The sequence below is a fragment of the Rhamphochromis longiceps genome, linkage group LG15 (genome assembly GCF_057381845.1).
Source record: "Rhamphochromis longiceps isolate RC_006_pf linkage group LG15, R_longiceps_female_GT1.1, whole genome shotgun sequence".
NCBI lineage: Eukaryota > Metazoa > Chordata > Actinopteri > Cichliformes > Cichlidae > Rhamphochromis > Rhamphochromis longiceps.
In genome coordinates, this window is record NC_140571.1 from 40,897,463 (window position 1) to 40,923,110 (window position 25,648).

The following is a 25,648-nucleotide window of genomic DNA, read 5'->3' on the forward strand; positions in this document are numbered from 1 at the left end:
TCAGCTGGCATTTATGTAAAGATAGCTAGTCTTATTAACCACTCAAAACGCAATTGTGAACCACTATTCATTCACACACACACACACACACACACACACACACACACACACACACACACGGAGCTATTTGGAGTTCAGGAGGAGGAGAGGGGGAGCTGGGAATCAAACCAACAACCTTTTGATTGCTAGGCATCCTGAACAACGGCTGCTCTCCGTATGACAACAGCAACAATCAGCGAATATTACGGGGAAATAAAACTCCCTCTAATAAAGCAGATATTATGGAAAAACATCTTAGTCTCTCTTCACTTGTACTTTACTGAACAAGTGAACAAAGAGAGCTGTCAAAATGTGGAAAAACCAAAAAGGATTTACAGATATCTGATTGTGCCTCACAACAGAAAAGCAGTAAGTCCCACAACATTTACTAAACAACATGAAATGAAATACACAAAGTACTGCTTCATATTTGCCAGTGTTATGACAACTTCTAGATCTACTGTTTGTGTACTTAATGCTCCCAAAGAGAAAATGAATCATCTGGCAGTGACTCTGCAGTCTGAGGTTTCCTTCTTTGTGGGGGGAAGAAAAAAAAAAAACCTACTTGTAACACTAATAAGACTCCCGGTTTACAAAACCACACTTCTGACTAGTGTAGATGCATTCAGAGGCAATTAGAGTTAAGGCAGGATACCACAAACAGCTACACACGTCTGATTGGTGATCAGATATATACAAAACACAAACGTAGTACACACAGTACGTGGGAGGTGACAAGAAGCTTTATACTATGTAGTTGCCAGTGGACCAAAAAAAAAAAAAAAGCTTTGTTAATAAGTGAGGACTAACATTTAAGAAAAAAATAGGAGTGCAGAAAAGTCTGTCTGCAAAATCACTGGTCACTGTAGAGCATGGGTGTCAAACATAAAGCCCTGATACCGAACTTCGTCTGACAAAGATGAATCCAGCCAATGGGAAGCTTCAGAAAAAGGTGAAAGAGGGCATACAGTTTGGACTTTTAACTTTTCACAAGTTTTACAGCTTTTCCTACTGATGACCTCCCCCAAGGCCATTCATACTGGACCAAAGTATTTAAGTAATAGAGTGAAGTAATTGATTTTTTATATATTAAGATATCTCAGGAATTAAATGTGTCGTTTAACTTATTCACACTGTCAGAAGAGGGAGTCAGATCTGGGTTGTGGAGGCAGCAGTTTAAACTCAAACATTCCTCATCCCAGCCAGCTGAGGGACATAATCTCTTCAGCCTTTCCTGGGAATGCCAGAGGGGAGAGTCCCAGTTGGACATGTTCAAACCCCTCACCACACACATTCTGACAGTTCCTAGACAGACGTCTGAACCACTGCAGCAGGGTCCTTCTGATTTGCTGGAGTAACAGCTCTGAGTTCCTCTCTCTGAGCCCAGGCACCGTTTCTGCTGCTTGTATCTGTAATATTGTCTTGGTCGGCCGTAAAAAAACAAAAAAAACAAAAAACAATATAGTGGCAGTTCTGTCTTCACAACAGCAGATCAGTACAGAGGCCACATCACTGCAAACACTACACAGAACTGCCTGTAAATCTCAGGTTCCACTGTACCCTTGCTTCTGAACAAGACCCTGAAACAGTTGAATTTGTCCACTTGGGGCAGCAACTCATATTTAAACCTGAAGTGGGCACTCACCCTTTTTCGGTTGAGAGCCATGGTACACGCTGCAAGAGTGTGAGCTTGTGGTTGCCATTCAATGAAGCCACCAGGCCCACATCCTCCAAAAAAGACAACCCGAGATCCTGAAATCTGGAAGGTGCTGGGTTTCATGAATATAGTCAGTGACAAAGGGCAGCCCTAGAGGATTCAAACACCCGCTGGGAAAGAGTGTGGAAATGCTGTGTTCTGAATGCAGTTGCACAGAGATTAAAAATTATTCATGGAAATTGGCAGCTGTGTTTATTGTAAATGTTCTCATTCTGAATAAAAAGACACCTCTGACCGTGTGCCATTGTAGTTTGACATAAAAACATAGTTGAGGAAAAAGCTAGTTAAGCATCTTTAATGATTGTTTGTGTGCAGATCTGGAAATATGTCTAATTCTAAACAAGCTTCAATAGCAGCAGCATTAATTCCTAATGAATTATGACCTTAAAGTCATAAAGAAAAGCAACAGAAGCACCGCAAAGCTTTGTACAAGCAACAGCAGCAACAGCATGCCACCACCCTCTGCTCCCCTCTCTTCTGAATGAGGGAACATGTGCACACAACACCTTAAGATGATACGTCATCCCTTACAGCAGGGGAGAACAGAGGAGCACTTCTCAATGAGCCTTCCCTAATCACTCTGGAGGAAGCTGCTCAAAAGAGGACGAGGGGGAGGAGATGAAAGGAAACGAAGTGAGCGTGAGGCTGAGAGGGCATTCCGCTGAGCAAGCCCAGACAACCACAGCCTCATTGTGTTCGGCTTCCACGCGAGAAAAAGGAGAAAGTGACTGCATGTGCAAACACGCAAACACTTCACACATTAGCACTGTTTTCAGAGCACCTTCTGTTGACACCTTCCATTCCACGACCCTCAGCTAACCCTCGTGTCACAAAAGCTCAAATCCATAATTTTCCACACGCTCTTGCATTTATCAGAGCCAATGAGCCTGCTGCTGAGGAGATGAACTTAATGTAAAAGGTTATTCGGTCCCAGGTGTTCATCTGAATCGACCCCTCCCAAAATGTGTCAGCAACCAAAGTGTGAGACTGATTGATTTTGTTGTCCAAGCAGCGTGAAATGCCTAACTTCCCGTGTAGTGACAATCATGAGCTGTCAACATGGATTCAAACTTTAAAAAAGGAAAGAAAGACTAAATGTGTTTTATCATTTCTCCTCAAAACAGTCAAACACATTTGTGGTGAACACTGTAATCAATTATTCAGAAGTTTTACGTTTAAAGCAGAGATGCTCAGTCTTGTACAAAGGAATAACAGACAATAAGTTCACAAAAAAGATATCAAAGAGTGATCAAATACATTTAGAAAAATCAAAAAATCCCCCCCAAAAATCCCAAATAACAGATCCCAGAGTAGTCATGCATCGCTAGCAAAGCTGAGCAATACATTTTTTTGTGCTTAAAAACGCCACTGCAGCATGTTCATAGATAGAGTCTAGTCAGTGTTCTGTTAATGGCTTATTTAATGAGTCACAAATACACAACAGTGGCAGTACAGACTTACTGCAGTTTCATTACTGTTTACGTTCAAGTTCTGCCATGATGGCTAACACTGGATTGGTGGGTCTACTGTGACTTTTTGAGTTGGAAATCGAGTTGAGGGGAGCGTTGCAGATGAGAATACCACCTGGGAACTTGGAAATTCAACCGTAATGACCAAATCTGAAATATATTATTACAAACAACCATGACCAGGTTTTAAACTCGCCAACTAACCTATTAAAAATAAATAAATAGGGATGTAATACTGTATGTTGAAAAAACCCATCCATTTGTGGAGAAATATGAGTTTTTAATCTTGGGACTGAAAATATTTTGGGGAAAGTAGAAAGGAGGTGCAAATGTGCATTTCTATTTATATATTCAGGGACCAGTGCACTGTGTGCACGTTCTTCAACAATCTGACAAGGTAGATAAAAAGCCACCAATGTGGGAGTGACTGCTGGAATCTGCTCCTTCCTGTTCCAAAACAGCCAAACTGGCTCTAGGAAGAAATAAAAAACTGTTCCACCTTCCATTTACACACCGGATTTCGATTTGTGGACACTGCAAGCAAAGCAGTATCTATTATTGTATGATCTACTCTGCAACATAAAGCGCCTTGAGGTGACCGTTGTTGTGATTTGGCGCTATATAAATAAAATTGAATTGAATTGAACTGCAGATGTGTGGTGAAATAACGAGTCTGCATTTATACTAATAATAGTATCAGATGATTTTTTTTAAGTATAAAAATGCATGAATACACATGAAGACACATGAATACACTAAACTCAATGTTAACATAAACATTAAACACCAACTCCTTGAACAGATCTGTGTGTTACAACTGACAAATATCTCACACAAAACAAAGTGCTGACATAGAAAAATGGTGCAAACTCACAACATTAAATACGACATTCACGGCTTGATAAAATAAAAGCAATCCTTGAAACAATGTGGTACAGTACGCTGTCTATAATCAGCCACCACAGTAGCTCTAACAAGCACAGACACATGCAAACACACTCAAACACATACACACTGCACTACGTTTCTATGAGGGTCAATGAAGCAGCCAAGCGACAGCCCAGTGGTCTCCTAAGAGGGCTCTGCCTGCACATTAGGCCTGGGCTTTGCTCCAGAGACGGCACTGTGCCATACAGCTGGTCCGGCACACGCTGACAAACACACACACACCCCCGCTTTGCAGCGTACTATTAATTAACAGAGTTTTCATGCTCTCCCTCACGCACACACCTGACCTGTATTTGTAACCTGAGTGATCGTAGGTCTGTCTGCGAGTAGGGGCAAATACGAGTTTAACAGCAGTCCACCCCTGGAAGCGCATTTCTGCTTTTAAGTGTGTTTATCTTTTCTAATGTCTCCCATCTCTCCCACTTTCTCTCCTCTCTAACCGGAGAGGCTATAAAGGTGAAGGTGAGCCCTCCTCTGAGATTTGCCCATTGTGTTTTTCTTTCCCTCTGCCAAGGGAGAAAAGTGATAGACAGGATCAGGTGGATAGATTTTAACAGAGGCAGTGAAATAGGGTCAGAATGACCCAGGGAGTTGGAGCCAGGTTAAAAAAAAAAATAGCTGGATCAAGTAGCCTATGGTATCAGCTGGCTGACCTGTGGGGTCAGGCCATAGTTTGGGCCTGAAGCAATCTGACCTGTTGTTTCTAAAAGGTCTGGAGAATGAAGGAGAAACGATATTGCAAAGAAAAGATGATTTCATCATTGATGGAACTACATTGAATAAGGCTGTTTCACACAGATGCAGACAAAAAAAACAAACAAAAATCTTCTCCTGTCGAGAACTGCATGTTTCGGAAGGAACCATGTGTGATTCCTATCATGTGTTCTTAAATGTAGTAACCGCCTGATGTTGCTAAAGACAGATTTAGGGTCTCCTAACAGCGGAAATGTCCTTAAAAGTACAAAGTAATCACTACCTGATACTTCTAATTAAGAATGCTTAAGTTGGGTTTTATTAATTATGCTTTGCCATGTCCAGTTACTATATTTGCACGAGTGAAAAGCTTCTGCAAAGGAAACCTTTATGATGAGCCTTTCAGTTAAAAAAGGAACCAAAAAAAAAAAAAAGAAGAAATCTTTGCCCAGAGGAAATTGAGGCATGTCACCAACTCAGCCCATAAGCCACGTGGTTCAGTCTAGACTCAAGGACCCACATACCCACACACTTAGGTCTAGGCTGTGTTACACCGAATGCCCTGCGCAAAGTGTCCGACAGCTAATGACCCAGATCCTCCACTCACCCACTAACTCAACCTGACAGACTGACAAAGCTCAAACTCTGGAACATACATTTTATTAGCAGGAGGAAAAGAAAAAATTTGACATCACTGTAAAATTAGGGCTGCAAAAGGGCGGCGTGCTGTGAGGTACATTTCCAGCAGACTGCAATGTTAGGCTGGAATGTTAGTTATGAGTTACAACAAAATAAGTGGTGTTATATTTCAGTCGGCAGTAGAGATAGGAGTGAAGGGAGTGAGATATGAGGAGTAAAATGCAATAAAGAAAACTGCATCTCATGGTCAGTGGTTCATGGTGACTCACAGAGCATTTTATTCTGTTTACATTTACGTTCATTATACCTTCAAATTACAATAAACAGATTTGTTTTTCCTGATGTCAAAATTCCCATCTGACCCTCCAAATGATGGCTGCTTGTATTGATGCAGATTTAAAGAGTGAAGCAAACACTTCACTACAAATAATTCATAAAGAAACAAAATAAATGTGTGTGCATGCACAGGTGTGGTCCTACACTACATGGTTTCTTAAGAAATTCCAGACACACTCCTACATCTATTAGTGAGGACAGTCTTTCCAGATGGAAAGTGGGGATGTCATGTTTGGAAAAGTTTATGGATCCACTTGCCTTATAGAATTTGCAAGGCCAGGCAGGTCTAGACATGGCTGACGGTGTGTGGAATGGAGAGGGGGCTCTGTGACAGAAAAACCCTCAGCAAAAACCTCCGTGTGTGTTTCTGTCTTCTCTGAGTGCCTCTTAATGTAGCATGACTATGCCTACTTAAATACTGTACATGTGGTCTGCTGTTGTTTACATGGAAGGTAATAAAAGCACTAATGTGTTTTTGACAATCAGAGCTTACATGCAACATATGAAAGTCAACAAAATCTAAAAGAAGTTGACAGGAGAATGATTCCTGCAAAAACTGACTTCACTCTAATGTGTGTATTTGAGGCACGTATTGTTCTTTAAACTCTGAGATCATGCAGGCATTTGCAGTGTTTTAACACTGTGCTTTGACTTGGATTAAATGTGAGAAAATTACAACTTAAAGGCAAGTGTGTCTAAATTGTTGTGTACTTCTGTGGTGACAGGAACAGTCATTATGCATGCGCATGCTCGTGTGTGTGTGTCACAGATACTTCTGAAATGGCAGCAAGCCATGTGTGCCACTTTGCAAACACAAACTGCTTAGCAAGCAGAGCTTCTCTGAATAAGACCAATGCTGGAGAAGACTCATTGCACCAGCTTTTAATTAAGAGCCTTCAAAAGGCTGACAGGTAAAAATTAGCAGATATATCGGTCCACCCCCGAGAAAAGTTTCCCAAAACTCACTTACAGAGGAGATACAGCACATGTGCACTGCGTCGCTGTAGGAACAGAGTGTCTTATTTTGTAATTAACATCAGTACGAATTACTTTTGAGAACGAGTCATTTTATTTGCAAAAACATATCTGTGCTTAAGCAAGAGCAGTTTCCTCAAAATTACAGAAGGAAAGGAGGAGATGGGTCAATCATTAATAATCAGTTCTTGCTAGAGTCCAAGTGAACACTTGTGCAAAATTTAAAGGAACTCCCAGTAGGCGTTGAAGAGATTATGTGCACAAGATTAAAAATCTCTTCTGGGGTTGTGTCAGGAAGGGCGTACCACGTAAAACACAGCCAAATTAAACGGGCAGAGCTAGGCGCTGTGGTTACCCCTTATCAGATTGCTGAAAACAGCTGCTTCTTTTTTTTAATAAAAAGTATAAATTTAAATACACTTCTATTATTTAGCTAATGTCTTAATTTCTTTGCTTATTTAAGCTTAATGTGAGAGCATCTATGGTGCGTGTTGTCATTTATATTAACCTACTGTTACTTGATGACGACTGATATAGATGAATTAACCTCAGCGATTTCTCCAACTCTTTTTAGTTTTAAAATGAGAAGCAGTTTTATTAAACTGAACTATTGCCTGAGCTCCTCTCCATCTCTACTCCTCAAAGACTCAGCATCTCTTTTTATATCCAATAAATTAGTTCTGAAATGTTCCACGTGATGCGTTTTTAAGAAACACAAAACTTTTCTGGTCTTTTCTGTTATTCTGTTTCCCCCGTTTGAACTTCTCATTGCTGTAAAAAAATAAGCTTACATATAAATAAATATTCCTTTAAATAATGTTCTTCTGCTTGAACAATTCATTTGTACGTCTTTGTACATTTTTCAAATAGAAACAGCTTTAAATGATTTACAAATATTTTCTGTCTGCTTTTACCTACTTCTTAGAGAGCATCCTATTTTCTAGGCAACTGAAAACAGGCCTTTTTAGCCGGCCTGTACTGTTAGCTTAACTTAAATGCAATAATACTGCCATACTGGACTAATCAATATAAATTCCTGAAGCATCACTGCCACCTACTGATGACTCTAGGATTTTATAGAATGGATCCACGTGCTTAATATAACGTAGTTGACCTGAGTGGTCAAAGTAAGATATGCATACAGTACGGTGCAAAGGTTTTAGGCAGGTGTGGGGAAAAAAAAGAGAAAGTTTTCAGCCGAGTTCCTTCAAAAACTGTGTGCAAGTGTATCAAGAAGAATTGATGCTGTCTTGAAGGCAAAGGGTCGCTACACCAAATATTGATTTCATTTAGATTTCTCTTTTGTTCATTCACTGCATTTTGTTGATTGATGAAAATAAATGATTAACACTCATTCTTTGTTTACAGCATTTTTTTTTCTTACCTGGCTAAAACGTTTGCACATTACTGTATATAATATCTGATAGTGTAGTAGGTTAGCATGCAAACTACTGTGACGTTGAGTTAAGAACTGTGAAGCTTAAATAGGAACAATCAGACTCACAGGTGTTTCTTTATAGCCTTTGTGTATCTGCAGTGTATTTTCTGCTCTGCAAGTGTTTGTGTGTCTTACTGAGATCCTCAGCCAGCTGGACTCGGCGGCCAGTTATGAGTTGGGTCTTCTTTTCCATGTCTTCTCCAAAGTCATCCAACACTTCCTTCACGTTTTTCTCCAATCGGCGCACTGGCGAGCACGGACACAGAGACAGATACACAAGAAACAATAATAATCAATGCCTGGCCCAACAACAATGAAATGCACTTTTCTGTCGATCTTTTGTTTTGATGAATCAAGTTATGAAAACACTTTATAATGATTAAAAAGACTCGGAGAAGGACTGTCACTCTCACATTTGTCTTTACTTTATAGATAATCTGGATAACTACTGGAACCTTGCTAAAGGATATAAAAATCACTAAGCCCAACAATGAAAGTGCAGAGACGACTTCAGTCAAACATTTCTAACCAACAGTGAAATCTGATCTCAGTATCAGCTTTGGGGATGGCGTGCAACTAGATTCACTGCACTGCATTTTTCACATGTTTCACACAAAGTACCACTGATGGAACAACTTACTCCACCAGGAGGGAAAAAATCAAAAGGAGGAAGTAAAATTCCTGCCAATAACCTGTTGGTTTTACAAAAAGATACAAGAAAAACAAACCCACAGAAATGACAACTACAAGGCTGAAATTATTAAAAATAGAAGGTTTGATATTCTATAGTTTTACCTTTGTTCCATAAATAGCTACAACTGCTGTTATGGAAATAACATAGCCCCCAGCCCCAGTCCACAGTGCTCACCTTCAGTGTTGGTAAGTTGCTGTCGTAGAGTGTTGGCTGTTATAACCAGCATCCTCTGTATCCTCCAAAACAGCACCACATCATTGCACTCCAACTGCAGAAACAAACAGGGATATCACATTTTTATTTTTTATTTTTGGCCTGGGACAGACACAAATCAAGGGTGTGTACCCGCTAGGTCTTCCGCCTTCAGTACACAGGGTGCCCCAGAGTAAAGTTACATTTTTTCCAAACTAACCCTGACCTCAGGTGAAACTGCATAAATACATAAAAAAAAATAAAAGACAACTCTTTCTACTTACCTCAGAGTCAACAAAGTGTCTCTGGTAGTAGTAGAAACCCCTCTTGCAGAGGTTGCAGTGTGACAGTGCCTTCTGTAAGAAGTGTCGCCGATAAAGCTGATGCCACGTATCCTTGATCTGAGCAAGTATGGAAATATTTCACCAGTTAACAGAGGCCAAACATAAGTGCCAGGTATTGCTGTTACAAAAAAAATGTTTGGAATAATCCGTTCCATCTCACCAGCATCGGGTCAACTTCTACACTCCGTGCCTCCAGGTTCTTCCGTACTGTGGTGACTTCATCATTAGCCAGGTAAGCCGTGTGCTCATCGTGCAGCTTCAGCAGGCGGTCCAGCTCATTTTTTGTTTCATTCCGAATATGCTGCAAGGTTTAGAAAAGCAAGTCTTCACTTCAAGGAGCATTTAAATGTAAAATATTACATATTTATATGTAAGCTCTACAGTGTGGATGGAATTAGACCATTGTGTAAGGTGATAGCTTTTATTGATCTTCCACTTCACAGCTTCAAAGCTCCTTATAAAAACTACTGCACCATCACAACTATGACTTCTGAGGAAATCCTGCAATTCTGACCTGATCTGGTGTACGATTCTTCCAACTCAGCCACCTCTCCTTCCAGTCTGGGCCCACCATGTCTTTGATTACTGATTCAGCTGCAGGTCGAGAGCAAAGAGCAAAACAGAACAAAATTAAATCATACGTCAGAAAAAACAGCATGCCTCATTGTGGCAGCAAAAGCACCACAAAAGCATGATCACCTAAAACCTGGTCAGGACAGGTGTGTGACTGATGTCTGGGACAAAAGTAAGAACCTGAAACTGTGTTGATGTGATTCCAACTAAAAACCAAAACTACAAAGAACCATAAAAGTCTACAAATGTTTTTGTGTGGTTAAGACTGCGAGGAGAGTTTTAACATATGATCCTATCATAGCCAACGTACTGTCTTTGAGGCGTGACTGCAGGGTTTCCTCCATGAACTGGATTGCTGCATCCCACTGGGGCTTGTCTGTGATGGAGCGGTCTTCGAGGGCATTGTGCTGAATCACCCTCTGACACAACCACACACAGAGGTACAAAAAACACATTCCACTTGTTAGCATCAGTGCTTCTTTGCATCACGACTACATTCTCTATGCTGATGGCATCTCATCATGAAATTCTGTCTGCTCTGGGAGCTTCAATAAACAAGTGTGCACTTTCTGCTTGTGAGGGTATTTTACTGTGTGTTTACCAGGCTGTCCAGGGCCCTCTCATTCCACTTATGCCTCTTGATACTGTCATCCTTCACAGCCTCCTTCAACTTGTCAAAAATGTCATCCTGGTCTTTGCCTTTGTATTCAGCCATGAAGCGGGCAAACTCCTCCTGCAGTGTCTCCCAGGCAATCTGACAGGGGCAAAGTATGCAAAATATAAGGAGGGAAAAGGGGCTATTAGAATAAAGCCACTGCTGGATTTAATTGTTTTTACAAGTTCTACAGTCTGTGTTAATCGAGTTAGAGTCAAGATACTCATAAAAAAAAAAACAACACACAGCAAAAAGAAAAGAAATACTAAACAATAGAATATGACAGTGAACTAGGGCTGTGCGATATGACCAAAATCTCACATCCCGATATAAGACATCTATCGTCCGATAACGATATAAATCACAAAAATGTAACATTTTTTTTGTAAATTCTGTGAATCTCTGGCGGCTCGACTTGCGTGAAATGTTTCCAGCTGGGCGTTGTGTAGCTGGAGTCGAGTTTTTTAACCGATGCATGAAACGATACATTTTTAGACATAAGTTGTAACGGCCGCCGTTTTCTTTGTGAGTATTTATTACACGGCGTGCTGCGGGGAAAAGCCTGTTCTAACGTTTGAGTCTAAGGTCTATTTTTTAGCACCCGACGGCTCTTTTTTGCTTCTCATCCATAAACTCTGCATACTCTTTCACGTGATTCAGTTTATTTTGAAAAGTCTCAACAGGATCTTGAGCTTTATTGTGAAAGGTTTATGTGGAAAATAAACAAGCGGACACGTGACGCGATGGAGTTACCGTTGTTGTTGCTAACGACAACGCATAAATACAGGCGCTTGTCTGTCCGTAGTGTGGTTATATTAAATATAAGAGAAAGAGAGAACTTTAAGAAATTAATATAGCCACTACAGTGACCATCAAAACGAAAAAATATTGCAGTAAACAGTTTATTTTTGCGACACCACGAAGCAAACGATAGCGTAAAATTAAACATAGACGTTTTTATATCGTCATCCGATATATATCGTTATATCAAACAGCCCTACAGTGAACTCACCAAAATGTAATAAAAAAATTCTTAAAATAACAACAATCACTTTAACTGAATGAATCATGATATGAGCTGACTAATAAAGCAAGTGTGCTGCACCTCCAGTGCTTTGTGCGGGAGCTGCTTGTCAGTCCACTGTTTGAGCTTGATGTCTACAGTGGTGTTAAAGGTACCAGAGTCCATTGTTTGGGCAGCAGGCAGGTAGATGTTCTCAATTACATGGGTGGAAACACGTTCCCACAGCTTTTTCTGTAGAATAGATTCCCTACAAGAAGGAAAAAAAACAAGTCAGTTCTGAAAGAGATGTGCGCCGACTTGTACCAAACTTTGTAGCTCAATAACTCTAACCCATGTTAAGATCTTGAAGATTTGGATTATCACTTTTAGTTACAGATAGAAGACAGACAAAAACACAAAAAGAGTGCTTTGGACCAAGGTGTCCAGCTGAGTGCAGTTAAGTCGTCAGCCGGAGCAGGAAAACAATGAGCAAAGAGGGACGCTCGACTGTAAACTCCAACATCTATACTATGACCCTGTTAAAAGCTAACAGCATCCACACTCTCCACAGCGACGCAGAACAAAACCCAGGATTCCCCCGAGTCCCAAATCCCGCTGAGACCAGGGAAGCGTTGCACTTATCTCATTTATCATAAACGCACAGCCATATTTCATTAGGTCCCCTTTTGTTCCAGCTAGCACTCCTCACTGTCAATAAGAGCCATTTCCAATAATGCTGGCTGCCTGCTGGCTGGCTAACAGGGCCACCCCTGCTCCTGTCCATGGGCCATTCATCAGATTATTGATCAGAGAAAACTGATGCCACGCACACAGGGGATTCCCACAACAGCATGCATAGATCTCATTTAAGCAAGGTTTTACTCATTGTGGTATTCACATACAGCTACATGCAGACAAAGATCTGCTTTTTAGCTCATGGCTGGTTAAGTACTAATGCACATTTTAACACTGCTCTTTCCCCATAACATGAAATATCATTCACCTCACAAACAACTAAAACTAACAAAGTCACTGAAATGATGGTGAGACCAACTAAAGAATAATAAATCATGATGTTAGTTCAAGAGGAACTTACCAGTGTTGTGGAGTCACCTGACTCAAACTAATAACTTCATCCAAGATTTCATTTTTAGCCTTTTCAAACAGTTCATTCTGCAAAAAGATTAAATACTACATTAAAAACCTTTAATGTAATTTTAAATTACATTATGCAATTTTAACATATTAATAAACTCTTATTTCTTAAGGACATTTTTTTTTAAAAACACAAATGTAATTTATAAAATATCCATCACTAATGAGCAAGCTTGCTTTTATAAAGAACTATGTGAGAGTTCAAAGAAATGGCTGTTTGTGTTTCCTACCCTGTCCAGCTCTCTTAGACGAGGGTAGTTGTTCTTCCATTCTGTCTCCAGGTTGAATCGTGAAGCTGGTTAAAGCAGGGATCATGAAAAGGAATATTTAAACAAACATTTTCAACTTCAATATGAACAAATTTCAATCTTACGTGGTTTAAAATCACTGCACACCTGAATGACCCACAGGAAATAAACAAATAATCCTGATAAGAGAACTAACTGGTAAAAACTTCCATAACGACAGTAATGCAATTGTTGGTTTAGTGATAAAACCTCTAAATAAAGAGCAACTACTGTTATCATCGATTACATCCACACAGTTCTAAAGAGGGACCATCAGCATTCAGACTGGATGGATTGTATGAAAACTGTTTTGTACCTGATGAGGGTCACTTAGTCTGAGATGTTGTGATTTAATAAAATAGTAGTAGGTGAGACAGTGTGCAGAGGCTATAATATATTTTTAAACAGTCTTACACATGAAACGTGACATTATAATTTTAATATAGACGGCAACATCATAAAGCTCCAACAGACCCTAATCATCAAATTATCTAGTGCTCATTCTTCTGCCTGGCTGAAACTGAACACTTAAATCTTTCTTTCTTTTTCACCATGGAGATTATGCTCCATCCTTTGACAGATCTCGATCATCATCAAGCAATGAGCCTATACAGAGAGAGCCTGGCCTTTTCTCACATAGCATGATATGACGGCAGCCTTCAGTCACCAGATGGTGTTTATTCTCTAATAACAGGGGATGAGGGTTTTGCACACTTACTCTCCCTAACTGGTCTCTGGGGAGGAGGGAAGATGGGGCCAATCACACAATTTTATCAAAAGTCAGAGTTTTACCTCTCGCGTATGCACACAGAGACACACTAGCACACTGAGCTTCTTGCCCCTTTCCACAGCTCCCTATCCACAGTGGAGATTAGGCTAATTGCTGGTTTGTGGAGATGTGGTGGTGCCAAGAATGGAGGATGGAAGCTGGCTGCATGTGATTTGATGGGATATGGATCGATGCTCAACACAATGGACCTATGGGATGTGAAGTCTCATGGCCATAAATCTCTTATGCTGTTAGCAATGAGCTTGAGACTGTCTAGACTAATTGTAGTTGGAAGTCAAGACAGAGGGGGTGGAAAAGTATGGCAGAGTGGCTGAGGAAAGCCAATATAGGGAGACTGAAAAGAGTAAGATCAGCTACTCCTTTTACTGTTAATCCTAACATGCCTATTCACATTATTAACATGCACATCACTGCAAACAGATCTGACCATATAAATGTTTCATTGCAAACAACCAATCTATATGAATCAATTGGTTCTTTATAGGATAAAATTAAATGCTGAAGGTGCTGTCATACCTTTGAAGACATCAGCTTGTTGCTCTACAGACTCCCGCACCATCTTCCAGAAGCAGTCAGCGACGGCCAGACTCAAGTTCTTTGTAGTCACCTGGTGAGCTTTCAGCATGCCGTCCCTAGTTGTGCACACAAATTATTTCTCAACTCTGGAATTACTTATTTGATGAACTTTTAGAAGCTGCATATTAGATGGTATAACTTGCCTGAGTAACCTAGAGTTCTGAAAGAAGTCCTCTTCATAGTCTTTGATGGAGTCTATGCTTTCAGCACTGCTTCCTGGACACAAGCAATTAGCAATAAAAAGTATGAGCAAATAATTTAACATAAATTAGCGACTATTCTATGCAATGCTGTGTGTTACATAATGTATTTCTATCAAATAGTGGCCGAGTCTTTTATTTAGCCCAAAGGCAGAAGGCCTTTATTTGAGAGCAAGCTTGTACTAAATGTAGCCTTCATTTAGTAGAATACGTGTCATGCTCATGTAGGAAGGCTTGCTGCTCTGCTCCAGTTCGCAATTTAAAAATTACTGCATTTGCATTACTGCATTTCTCTGAATGCATCACAGAAAACAATGACTTCCTTATGGCAAAGATGAATGAGACACCTTGTGATTCCCTGCACATGTTCTTTGTTTTAACAGCAGGCATCCCTGAATGCTTTCTGCTTCCCTCACACAGGGAGGGTCATCTACCTGGCTACCTACTTCACCTGCTGTTTAGTTAAGCTAAAGTGGAGATAAAACATTTTAAAACAAATTTCTCTATGGAAATGTGACATTATTGACCTAAAAGTCATCATTAAGGGACACAAAAATAAATGTAGCATGCTGGAGTTCACAGTAGTGGACGTCACCTTTTCCTGTTACAACAGCAAAGTAGCCCAGGGCTTTCATGGGAAACAGCTTGCCTTCCACTATTTGCTGAATCTGAAAAAGAAGATGGCAAAAAAAACCAAAAGACAAATATGACTGAAATTCTCTATTCTGTTGTGTGCACACTGTTTTCTGAAACCAGGTGCTGACTTGCCAAGAAAATCTGGTTAAACTGTAAGGATTTAGCGCCCTCTTGTGGTGTAGTTGCAAATAGCTCTAATCACACTGCAATAATTGCATGACGAATCAACATGATCACTTTTAAGAAGTCATTTTAACACGATGAACAACAATGTCATGATAATGTTTTTTTTAGGTGTCAAGAATCATTAGGCAGACCTGTATTTTCGCCACTACATTAAGAAATTAAAATAAAATAAAGCTTTCGAAGCTGTTAATAGTATATCTTTTACCTATAAAGTAACTATTTTACAACATTTTCTTAGATGGCAAAGACTAGTTACTCTGCTTGGGCTGGCCAGGTTCTTCTCAGCCAGGTCCACTTTGGTCAGGACAAAGATGGTCCTCTTTCCCTGAGGGTCCATCTGGCTAACCAGGTCTGTTACAATGCTCCGCTCTGCATCCACACTGCCATCTGGACAACGAGCAAGAGGGTTAGTCCACGTAGAGATCACCTCTTCTCTCACTTTGATATGTGCTGGTTTTATTACTGTAAATGGAAACATATGCATATCTTACCCTGAATACAGAGGATGATTGCATTGGGGTTTTGCATGTAGGCCTTGCTGATGCTGAAGATGGTTTCCTTAGTGTCTGTTGCCATGCCCGCAGTCACCGTCTACAAGACATTAAATAACTTTTTAAGACTGCAATTTTCACAAAAAGTGAAATAGTGACTCTAACAGCAACTTCTACACTTTAGGAAAACAAATAAATTTTTGATTTTTTAAAAATTATCTATTACATATTGGTAAATCAATATAAGGTAAATTATAGAAAAAAACCCAAATGAAATCCTAATACAGCCAAAGGAATTTGAAACATTATTATACGCAGAATATAGACTTACACTGATTACACCCGGTAAGTCAACGAGTACCATCCTCTGGATGCCAGGCCCTTTAACGCTCAAGGATATTGTCTAACATACAGAATAGAAAACATCATTTCATGAAACACTGCAGGAAAAAAAACTTTATGTTTAATCTGAGTGTTAGTATATGTACAACCTCAGAGCTGACTGTCTGTCCTTCCTTCACACTTTTCCTCATCCTCAGCTCAATCTCATGCCTGAGAGCAGCCAGCTGTGGGACACAGAAAGAAAGAGCACAATAAATACTTTAATGAAACAACTAGCTTGAAGTTGTAGTTTCTATCAAATGGATGGATTGAAGACTGTGTCACTTACATCTTCCTCTTTGGTTAGGTCAAACTCTCGGCCACTGTCCTTGAACATGGCCACGTGGTGAGGGCCTTCACTTAATGTTACCTACACAACATAAGAGTTTTTATGTATTTAAAAAAATGAGTCAATGTTGGTTTAACTTCCCAGAATGCTTGTGTGACAACACTCAAAAACATCTTTGTTGTTCCTTATGTAAACCTGTTTATGATGACATTTTCTGACCATGTTGTGAAAAAATATTCAATTAAAATAGGGCCATATAAATATGAAATCTTTCACACACACGCGAACCACACTGGCCACACACACCTTGACGGGAGAGCGTGTCATCATCTCTCCTGAGCCCCTGGGAAATATCCTGGCTTGTGCTATCATCTCGAGCACGCTGGTCTTTCCAGCACTCTGATCGCCCACCACAACGACCTGAAGCACAAGTTTAGGAAGAGGGTGAGACCACACAAAGAGACAGGGAAAGGTAAACAGCTCAACCAAACAGCGTTGGGATAATGGAAAATGAAACAGAAGGCCTTCTGTGATCCAGTAACAATAAATGCAAGTTTGGCAACATATTTACAAAGTTTTGATGCACACTCAATCATCCACGTAAGGAAATCCCAAAAAGTTGATTCGTTGATTAACAGAATCAACCTTTCGGGTATTTAGGAAGTTGTTTGTTGATTTTTATGAGTCAAGCTATCAATTCTAACACACACCCACGAACACACACAAAAATGACACAAAAATGTTGTTTCTTAAAAAACACACAGATGTTCAACAAATAAAGCTCATATGTACCCTGGGTAGGTGGTCCTGGGTGTTGTAGTTGGCATCATAGTCCGACAAGACATCCAGGACTTCAGAATACATATCAATAAGGGATTTCTACACAAGGAGACAGAACAGTAATTAATTATCAGTCTTTGAGTAATTAGCTGTCACAACAAAGAAGAGCTGGAGAATAACTAAATCTATGAAAGGCAACACTTTTTTTTATCATTAACAGATATTAATCATAATAAAATGTAACTGCCCAACACTCTGGGACCTATCTGGAAAATATTCCAGATATCTGCAATGCTCACATCTGAAAAAGCAATCCCAATTAAAGTAAAATCTAGACCAGGAAAAAGAGAATCTGTATGTGTTTAATATGTTCATAACCCACCTTCACTTTCCTTTGGTGAATGCCCTTATCATCTTTTTGCAGCACCACTTTCCTCAACTCTTTGTTTTCCTTCTCCAGTCTCTCCAGCATGCGCTGATATCTTAGCTAATGGACAAATAGCAGTGTCAAAACTAACAACCAGAAACATTTCAACATTTACATTTAAGCAAGGAGAAAGTCACAGCTACTGTACCTGAGTGCGCAGCAGCTCTTCTTGGAGCTGGTCTATCTTTTCTTTGTCAGATGACTAAAGATCACAGAAGAGACAAAGAAAAAAAAAAAAAAAAACAACAACAACAAACGTTAATGCTTCCTTTCTCTTCTGAATACAAGAGCTAACCCCACGACTCTCACAGAACACCTTCAAACAACTGAACTCCCACCAGCATCATAAAGGCTCAATCCGTGCATTCTGTCTACGGAGAGAGTTGAAAGTCAAGTTAATGCAAGAGAGGAACACAAATTTCAGGCACATACTATCATTCTGGCATCGCTCAGCTTCAATCAACACACTATGATTCACAAACAGGCACAAATCACAGAGTGAACTTAATCACAAATTCACTGCCATTACAGCTTAATTTTAATGATTGGACAAACTGTATTTTATTTTGTATATTATATATATGCAACATGTTTGGAACAATGAGATGTGGGACAGGAAGCAGGAGGCACAGCAGACATGGACAAATGATAGAAGAAGAAGAAAAGGAATTTAAAGACACACCAAACTATTTCATTAAAAACCATTTCTATACTGCACAACAGGGGTAAGAAATGTTCTTCAACTTACATTCTTGCAATACATAGCAAAGATTTTTGAAAAGCTAAGAGATCGCTTCATTATTTTTAAGGAGCTTTAAGGAGCTCTTAAAGAGCTTAAGCGTGTTGATGAAGTAAATTGATAAAGAAAAGTTAGATCCACTCATGAGAGTTTAAAAAAAAAGTGTAGCTCACACCATGCGGCAGGCTTCACTCCACTCCATGCAGCGCTTCTGCACAATAATGCAGTACTGCTGATGATTATCCAGCCACTTGCGTGGGAGAATGACGCTGGCTATAGTCACCATTTCTAGCAAACCCAGCTGTTGTGGTCCATGCAAGCCCTTTCAACAGCACACTGGCAAAACAAACTCAAACTACACAGTCAAAGAAGACGACTGCTTTTTAATACTGTAGAGGGTGGAATAAAATCTGCTGACAGGCCAATTTATGTGGACTACAAGTTTAACAAAAACAAATATATATACACCAACTTTACACCAGCTGAAAATCTTATGAGGTCACCGCTACAGTAACTGTTTAGTATACTCATGTGTGGTTATTTTCACACTTTTAATTGTGCCCATCAGCACCGCTGAGGTAAAGAGGCTTGAACCTTTCAGAGAGGAAACACTGATTTTCACTGGGTGTGAAGTTACTCTAGTGTTTTTTTTTTAAGGTAGCGCTGGCTGACATTACTTAGTCCAACGATTTAAATCTGTGCTGTAGCTATAAAGCTTTAGGAGTCTCTTGTATGATAGAGCAGATCTAAGCGGGACTGGACCTTCACCTTGCGTGACTGTTGAGGGGGGCTGGGGTTCGGAGCAGGCTCTGACGGTTGGGGGCGTGCACTACTGGCTGCAGCGGCCCGTCGGACCTCCTCCTCGTGCCGCTGGATCTGCTGCTGAATAAGAATGAGCTCGCCAAGCAGACCCTGCTGAGGTATGTCATAGTGAGAAAAAGGCAGGAGGCGCAACAAAAACATCTGCAGGCCACGGGGCAGGCCAGCATTACAGGCCACTGCAGTAACCCAACACAGGGCTACAGCAGAGGGCGTCTGTCTTTGTCTCTGGGATTTATTTTGTTTTTGAGTCAAAATTAAACTGTATTAATTAAGGGTTGTCATTAAAACGAATCACAGTCTTTGGCTGTGTTAATCTTGCCACCATCATCAGTGTAACTGAGCAAAGTCAGCCTCTCCTAAATCCAAAACACAGAGATGCTGAACTTTGTCAGACTGAAGGCAGAAGAGGCAACTAATACGACAACCAGTGCCTCTCAGCGAGTGGCAGCAACTGTGATACTGTTGCATTTGCTCATTATTATGCTCCACTGAGGATTTTTGGCTATCTGCTCATCATGAGTGGAACAACACTTTGCCTGAAGTTCATAATTCCTCAATAACACAACTTCTGTAAAACAAGTTTCAAGTTTTGACCAAAATGTTTAGATGTGCTGCAAAACAACGTTAAATGGACCTGAAAACAACTGGTCGGAAGTTGATGATTAACCAAGCGAAGCAGGCACTGAGATATCGGTCAGGGTGAAGCACAAAGCATACTAAATAGCAGGAAAAATAGTTCAAGAGTCCCCACCATGACGTATGTCAAATTGTGTGCATCCTTTTGCTTTTTCACTCTGTGAAATGTGCAAATAATATAATAAAAAGTGGTGTTTTGTTCATGTTGGAGACCATGATCATAGAAAAAATAGGGAATAGGAAAGTTTTGTTTTGTAAAAGCACCTCCTAATACTCCAAGTCGCTGTCACTTTCCTTTAAACTTTAGAGACTGTTAAACAAGCACACTTATACACAATCACATACACCACACATACGCACGCAGACACAAACAAGGTAAAAATAGATAAATAAATAATAGGACATGGATGCGCTGAAACAGAAAACAAAACAAACATACATACAAAGTACAAAACATAAAAAACAGCACAAGGACAACAGAAATGAAATAACTGTGTAAATAAGGAAATAAAGTTAAAAGAAGCAACTATCCACCGACGTGAGACAACAGTCAATAAACTTCGCACATGTTCAGCAGTGTGTGTAAGAACTTGCAGTTAACACTTTGATTTGGTGCTGTACAGTTTGCAGGTACAGGTTTAAAACTTTGATGAAGATCAAACTACTCTAGCAGCACTTACAGACAGCTTTTTGGCAATTTACCATCTTTAATTAACACTGTTCTTGTACAAACTTTGTTCTCACTATTACACCTTTATATATCTGTGTATCGGCTGGTAAGATTGTGTTTAACTCACATTTCACATTCAGAAGAACTCACTGAATCAAAACGAACCCCAAGTAGTACACTGCTAAAGACTATGGACCTCAATCGCTGCCAGGTCTTCAAAGCACATTACATTTAAAAATGTACAATTTTTTCGAGTAATACAAACTAACATTTAAGTTTCTTGGGGGGCATTTTGATTTAAATGATCATAGTTCTTTTCCTTGAAGCGAAAAGTAGCAGACAGGAGCTGAGCGAGACCAAGCTGTGTCAGAGTAAAGAGAAGAAAAACTAGGAAGTGTGAGCAGATTCTATCTACTTGCCTTTTTGTACTGCTTGTCACCAGCTTCATGTGCGACTGCAGCAGAGGAATCTGTGGCATTTAGTGGAGGATCACCTGAAGTTTCTATCAGAGGAGACATAACAACCCAGGATAAGATTACTAATGCAAATACATAAATATTATTACATGCAGCTCAAACTAGGAGAGTTGTGACTATGGCTAAAAGACCCCCGATAGAAAAATAGAAGAGCAGAATGACTAAAATTCAAATGTCTGGAAAATGTAGCACTACATAAGTTTTTCAAGCTATTCAGGAACGTATAACAGTCTGATAATCATCAGAAAACTTAGCACAGCTAGGACTAGATGTTGAAGCACTGAAATACTGTAAATGGTTCCATCCGTTTGACGCTGACGTCTTTGACTCTGATTAACTTCCATACCTTGTTAGGAACACAGTTTTAGATGGACAAAAAGCAATTCAAGAATTGACTTCTTTAAGATCTTTACATTTAATTTTCTAATATTCCTTTGGCACCTAATCAAAACTGGTGAAATTAAGTTTTCAAGACATGTTATGACAATGCACAAGGAAAACTCTACTAAGCAACAGAATGAACATGTACAGAGAAAAATGTAGTAGCATTGGGAATAAGTATATTGATTATATCAATGGACAAATATTTTTCCTGAAGCCATTACAGGTACATTAAGTGTTAATAGTGCGTGAGTAAGAGCCAGAGACACTCCCTGCTGTTATTATGACTCCTTGCAAAGGCGTGGTCACATCTGTGTGGGAATCCCTTCAGGTAAATATTTCACATACTGTTGTGCAATGAACTACCTTTATTAATCTTAACCCATTTAAGGGTTACATTATTGTTATTTAATTAATTTCAGCTAATTGTTTGGATTGATTATTAGAATTCATTTACATCTTAATCAGCTTTGTGTTCATTTTCCAACCATTTGAATAACAATAAGTTTGAGCAAAACAAACCTGCCCCAACGATTAGTGATGAAAGAATGACAGAAGCAAAAAACCCTGGTGAGAAAAAAGGGTGGAAGTCAAAGGAGGCAAAGAATACACAACACAGTAGGACAAAGCACAGCCGAGGACAGTCCGGTTTAAAGAAAGGAAAACGGAAAAGGGGAGATACTACAGGTAAAAACAATGATCTGCATTTATGAGCTCTCCAGACCCTTTCTGTAGATTTTTCTTAAAAATAAAAAAATAAAAATTTATGCTCTAAATTAACTATGGAAAGGTAAACTTCAAGGTTTCTATGAATTTGGGGTGACTTCAAGATGCAGTAGAGAAATCTTCTACCAATTCAAGCAAAGCTTAGTCCAAGATTAGACCTTTTAACCCTCATAGTTACACTTACTGAACTCGGTAAATAGTCTGAACAATGACAGCAGCATTTAACTGCATATCCCAGGAAGATGCTCTGCTACTGCCTTCAGAGCCAAAATCATGGCCACCATGCCAGTGCTGTGGCGAGACAATTGTCAGATAGCCACAGAAAGAAAAGAGGGGAGTGGGCAGCACTACTGAGAGCTGGGTTTACACACCTAACAACAGATGCAGACCAGAAGCTCCTTTGACTTCACTACCCAAACTCACACCTGTGAAGAACGTGGAGGACAACAGGAGGGTAGGGGGGGAGGAGAAAGGAAGAACAACACAAGATAAAAATCATAAAAGACAGAAGCAAAGGGATGATGGTCAAAGCAGGGACACAGCTAGCTAGATGATGTATATTAATACAAAGATACTGCTGTGCCAGAGCTTTAAGTGACCTAGCTAATTAATAGAAAACTGTTAAAATTGATAAGAACACCCTCAAATGGGCGTCATCTTGAAAAAAGCCATAAATGTTACAGTTATCATTAGTGCCTTTTCATTATGAAAGCATAACCGATCCTTCATCGTTTGTAGGCAGAATATAATATTTAGTATTTATTTAAACATTAATGCTGATGTACGATGACAAAAAACATGATCAAATCCTCATCCAGTCAAAATGCCTCCTACACAATACTCAGTGAGGCTCATTAGTACAAAGTGTGTGAATGTGTGTGTGAATGGGTGGATGACTGGATATGTAAAGCGCTTTGGGGTCCTTAGGGACTAGTAAAGCGCTATATAAATACAGGCCATTTAACTTTTTATTTAAATCTAAGCTTTCATGTTCCCAGGAACAAACTTGTACTGTAGTGAAATTCCTTATCACAGGAAACGTCATACAGTTTACACAATCAGTTTGTACAGATAATGTTTTTAAATGAAAGTCATGAAATAACAGACATGTATACATTTATATTGGTATAATACCACACATAAATGCTGCACATGGACCCATCTAAATGGTGACACCATGAAACCAAAGTCAGCAATAAAACAAAATCGCAATTACTGGACGGTTCAGTTAATAAGGAATCATTTAATAACCACAACCAGAGGTAGAAAGGGTGTAGCAGAAAAATCAGCAAGTAACAGGATACAGAAGTCTACTTGCTCATTCTGCTCAGGTCCCTTAGAGGTCGGAGACCAAAAATGCAACCCTTGGAGTATGTTACAGGTAAGAAGGTAGAAGAGGAAAGCAGGTTTGCTTCAGTGAAGCTACTGTAACCTTCATTCTAAATCCTGACACTCAGATGTCTGCACATGCTATTTTTTACAATAATATGTAATTGCATTAAGTGAATGCTGATGCTTTGTTTACTCACCAGAGGTGAGGAGGCTTTTGAGGAACGTGAAGTTCTCCCCAATTTTGTCAAAGTCGGGTAGTAGTTTGGCTATTTCTTCCATCTCTGGTAGAGCTTTGGCCAGTTTATCTGCAGGTGAAAATGGATAACACAGTCAGGTGGAAAAGACAGAGCTGCAGCTCATGATACAGCTGGTGGAAAACAATGTGAGGGATTTAATCATTATTGTTTGTAAAAAAAAAAAAAAAAATTACCAAGATCTATTTGTTCGCTCAGTTCCCAAACAAAATCAGGAATCACCCAGTTGTATTCACTAAAATCAGGCAGCATTTCCTTCCACTCATCATAGGTCTGGTAGAAAACATAAACAAACAAAAAAACATCACCGCTTCAGTATGTTTAACAGTTTTCCTGCATCTCACATGACAAGCAAAGCACAACACTCCACACTGACCTTCTTAGCTGTATACCCTCCTCCCACTGCACTCCCCAGCAGAATATATCTGAGCTTCAGCAACCGAGCAGCAAGGCGAGCCACCCAGAAGTTGCGCTGCTGCTGGTACCCGTGGCCCCCAGAGCCCGGGTGAGGCTTCGGCGGCCGCATGGGCAACCGAGACATGGAGGTGAAATAGCGGGCTGCTGTGCGATGAGGAGGGCGCTGAGGGTTGCCGTTTCCAGAGTAACGGTGATGGATAGCACGGGAGAGAGGGTGCAGCTTCTGCAAGGGTATCCGAAATCTCACCCCCATGTTGTTGGCCACCAGGTTCCTGCAGGCCACGCTGAGATGAGGTGTGGATGAAAAAAATAAAGACACCTCATTTCCACAGAACAGTTACAAAAGCAGTCATTTTTGTTCAAGGTAGCCCCAATAGACTGCAGCAACACGCAGGAAAGCAGATGGCACACGTTTTCAGGTTTGACATTGAACGTTATAAACAACCCAGTTTATTACAATAAATCACTTAACTAAGTGTACAGACACAGTTAACAGGGGTCTGTCAATCTATCGTTTTTGTTTTTAAATAACGCAGCTGCTGTACACACTCAGCGACCGAGCTAGACTTTTAGCCGGTTTATGCTAGGGTAACGTTTATGCTGCAGTAGCACCGGCAACATAAACCAAACGCACTCCACACGTAGACAGCCGTGATAACTCCTATAATATGTGTCCTTTATCTTTCTTACTATGACATGGGGCTGCTGTCATCTACACAGAACCAGGTCGGCCGTCCTGAGCTGTCAGAGGAAGCAGCTTCATATGTGCTCTCCTCACACCGTAGCTAACCCTGGCTTCTGTTACCTTCATTAAATACAAACTCACCAGGCAGCGCTGCTCCCTACACGCAGCATGATGCTGTTAAAGCAGCTTCACGGAGATGTCGTTCAGATTCACTATTTAGGTACAGTTTAATTCATCTTCCCAAACAACACACATTTGCTTGCCCGTTGTGGCGGCTAACAAGGACACAATCGGAATGACAGTCCACTTCCGGTGAGTGGTTCCACCGCCTAAAGAGCACTGACAAAATAAACGATGTAGGGAATTGGTTCCTATACGTACCTCTGCTATAATATCTCTTTTCGGTTTGACTGCAGAGTTTTATAAATCATTTTCTAATCTCCTGGCTCCGTTTTTACTGCAGATTTTTACAGAAAGTATAGAGAATAACACCCTCCCTCCTCTTACTCAAGGTCTCATAACACTTATTCCAAAACCAAACAAAGACTTACTCTTTATTGATAATTGGAGACCCATCTCCCTGCTCAATAATGACTA

At 40.0% G+C, this 25,648-nt stretch overlaps 1 protein-coding gene across 4 annotated transcripts in view; it reads right to left on the reverse strand.

The window, feature by feature from the left end:
* opa1 (OPA1 mitochondrial dynamin like GTPase) overlaps window positions 1-25,362 on the reverse strand; it is a 35,457-nt gene extending 10,095 nt beyond the window's left edge. Inside the window, exons 1-29 of one of the 4 annotated variants that reach the window (XM_085381890.1) lie at window positions 25,193-25,362; window positions 24,326-24,650; window positions 24,126-24,222; window positions 23,893-24,000; window positions 22,735-22,788; window positions 21,200-21,282; window positions 19,421-19,564; window positions 18,062-18,115; window positions 17,869-17,973; window positions 17,499-17,585; window positions 17,013-17,126; window positions 16,707-16,787; window positions 16,528-16,602; window positions 16,368-16,439; window positions 16,037-16,136; window positions 15,802-15,932; window positions 15,319-15,391; window positions 14,667-14,739; window positions 14,464-14,579; window positions 13,101-13,165; window positions 12,812-12,888; window positions 11,818-11,983; window positions 10,659-10,811; window positions 10,368-10,476; window positions 9,999-10,078; window positions 9,645-9,785; window positions 9,425-9,541; window positions 9,123-9,216; window positions 8,390-8,500 (exon numbers count right to left, since the gene is read on the reverse strand). In XM_085381890.1, the coding sequence (XP_085238016.1) occupies window positions 8,390-8,500; window positions 9,123-9,216; window positions 9,425-9,541; window positions 9,645-9,785; window positions 9,999-10,078; window positions 10,368-10,476; window positions 10,659-10,811; window positions 11,818-11,983; window positions 12,812-12,888; window positions 13,101-13,165; window positions 14,464-14,579; window positions 14,667-14,739; window positions 15,319-15,391; window positions 15,802-15,932; window positions 16,037-16,136; window positions 16,368-16,439; window positions 16,528-16,602; window positions 16,707-16,787; window positions 17,013-17,126; window positions 17,499-17,585; window positions 17,869-17,973; window positions 18,062-18,115; window positions 19,421-19,564; window positions 21,200-21,282; window positions 22,735-22,788; window positions 23,893-24,000; window positions 24,126-24,222; window positions 24,326-24,650; window positions 25,193-25,221 (3,034 nt within the window). In that variant the 5' untranslated portion in view covers window positions 25,222-25,362. The remainder of the gene's footprint in view (window positions 1-8,389; window positions 8,501-9,122; window positions 9,217-9,424; window positions 9,542-9,644; window positions 9,786-9,998; window positions 10,079-10,367; window positions 10,477-10,658; window positions 10,812-11,817; window positions 11,984-12,811; window positions 12,889-13,100; window positions 13,166-14,463; window positions 14,580-14,666; window positions 14,740-15,318; window positions 15,392-15,801; window positions 15,933-16,036; window positions 16,137-16,367; window positions 16,440-16,527; window positions 16,603-16,706; window positions 16,788-17,012; window positions 17,127-17,498; window positions 17,586-17,868; window positions 17,974-18,061; window positions 18,116-19,420; window positions 19,565-21,199; window positions 21,283-22,734; window positions 22,789-23,892; window positions 24,001-24,125; window positions 24,223-24,325; window positions 24,651-25,192) is intronic. The other 3 variants (XM_085381891.1, XM_085381892.1, XM_085381893.1) reach the window with 3 other exon arrangements.
* Between the last annotated feature and the right edge of the window lie 286 nt (window positions 25,363-25,648).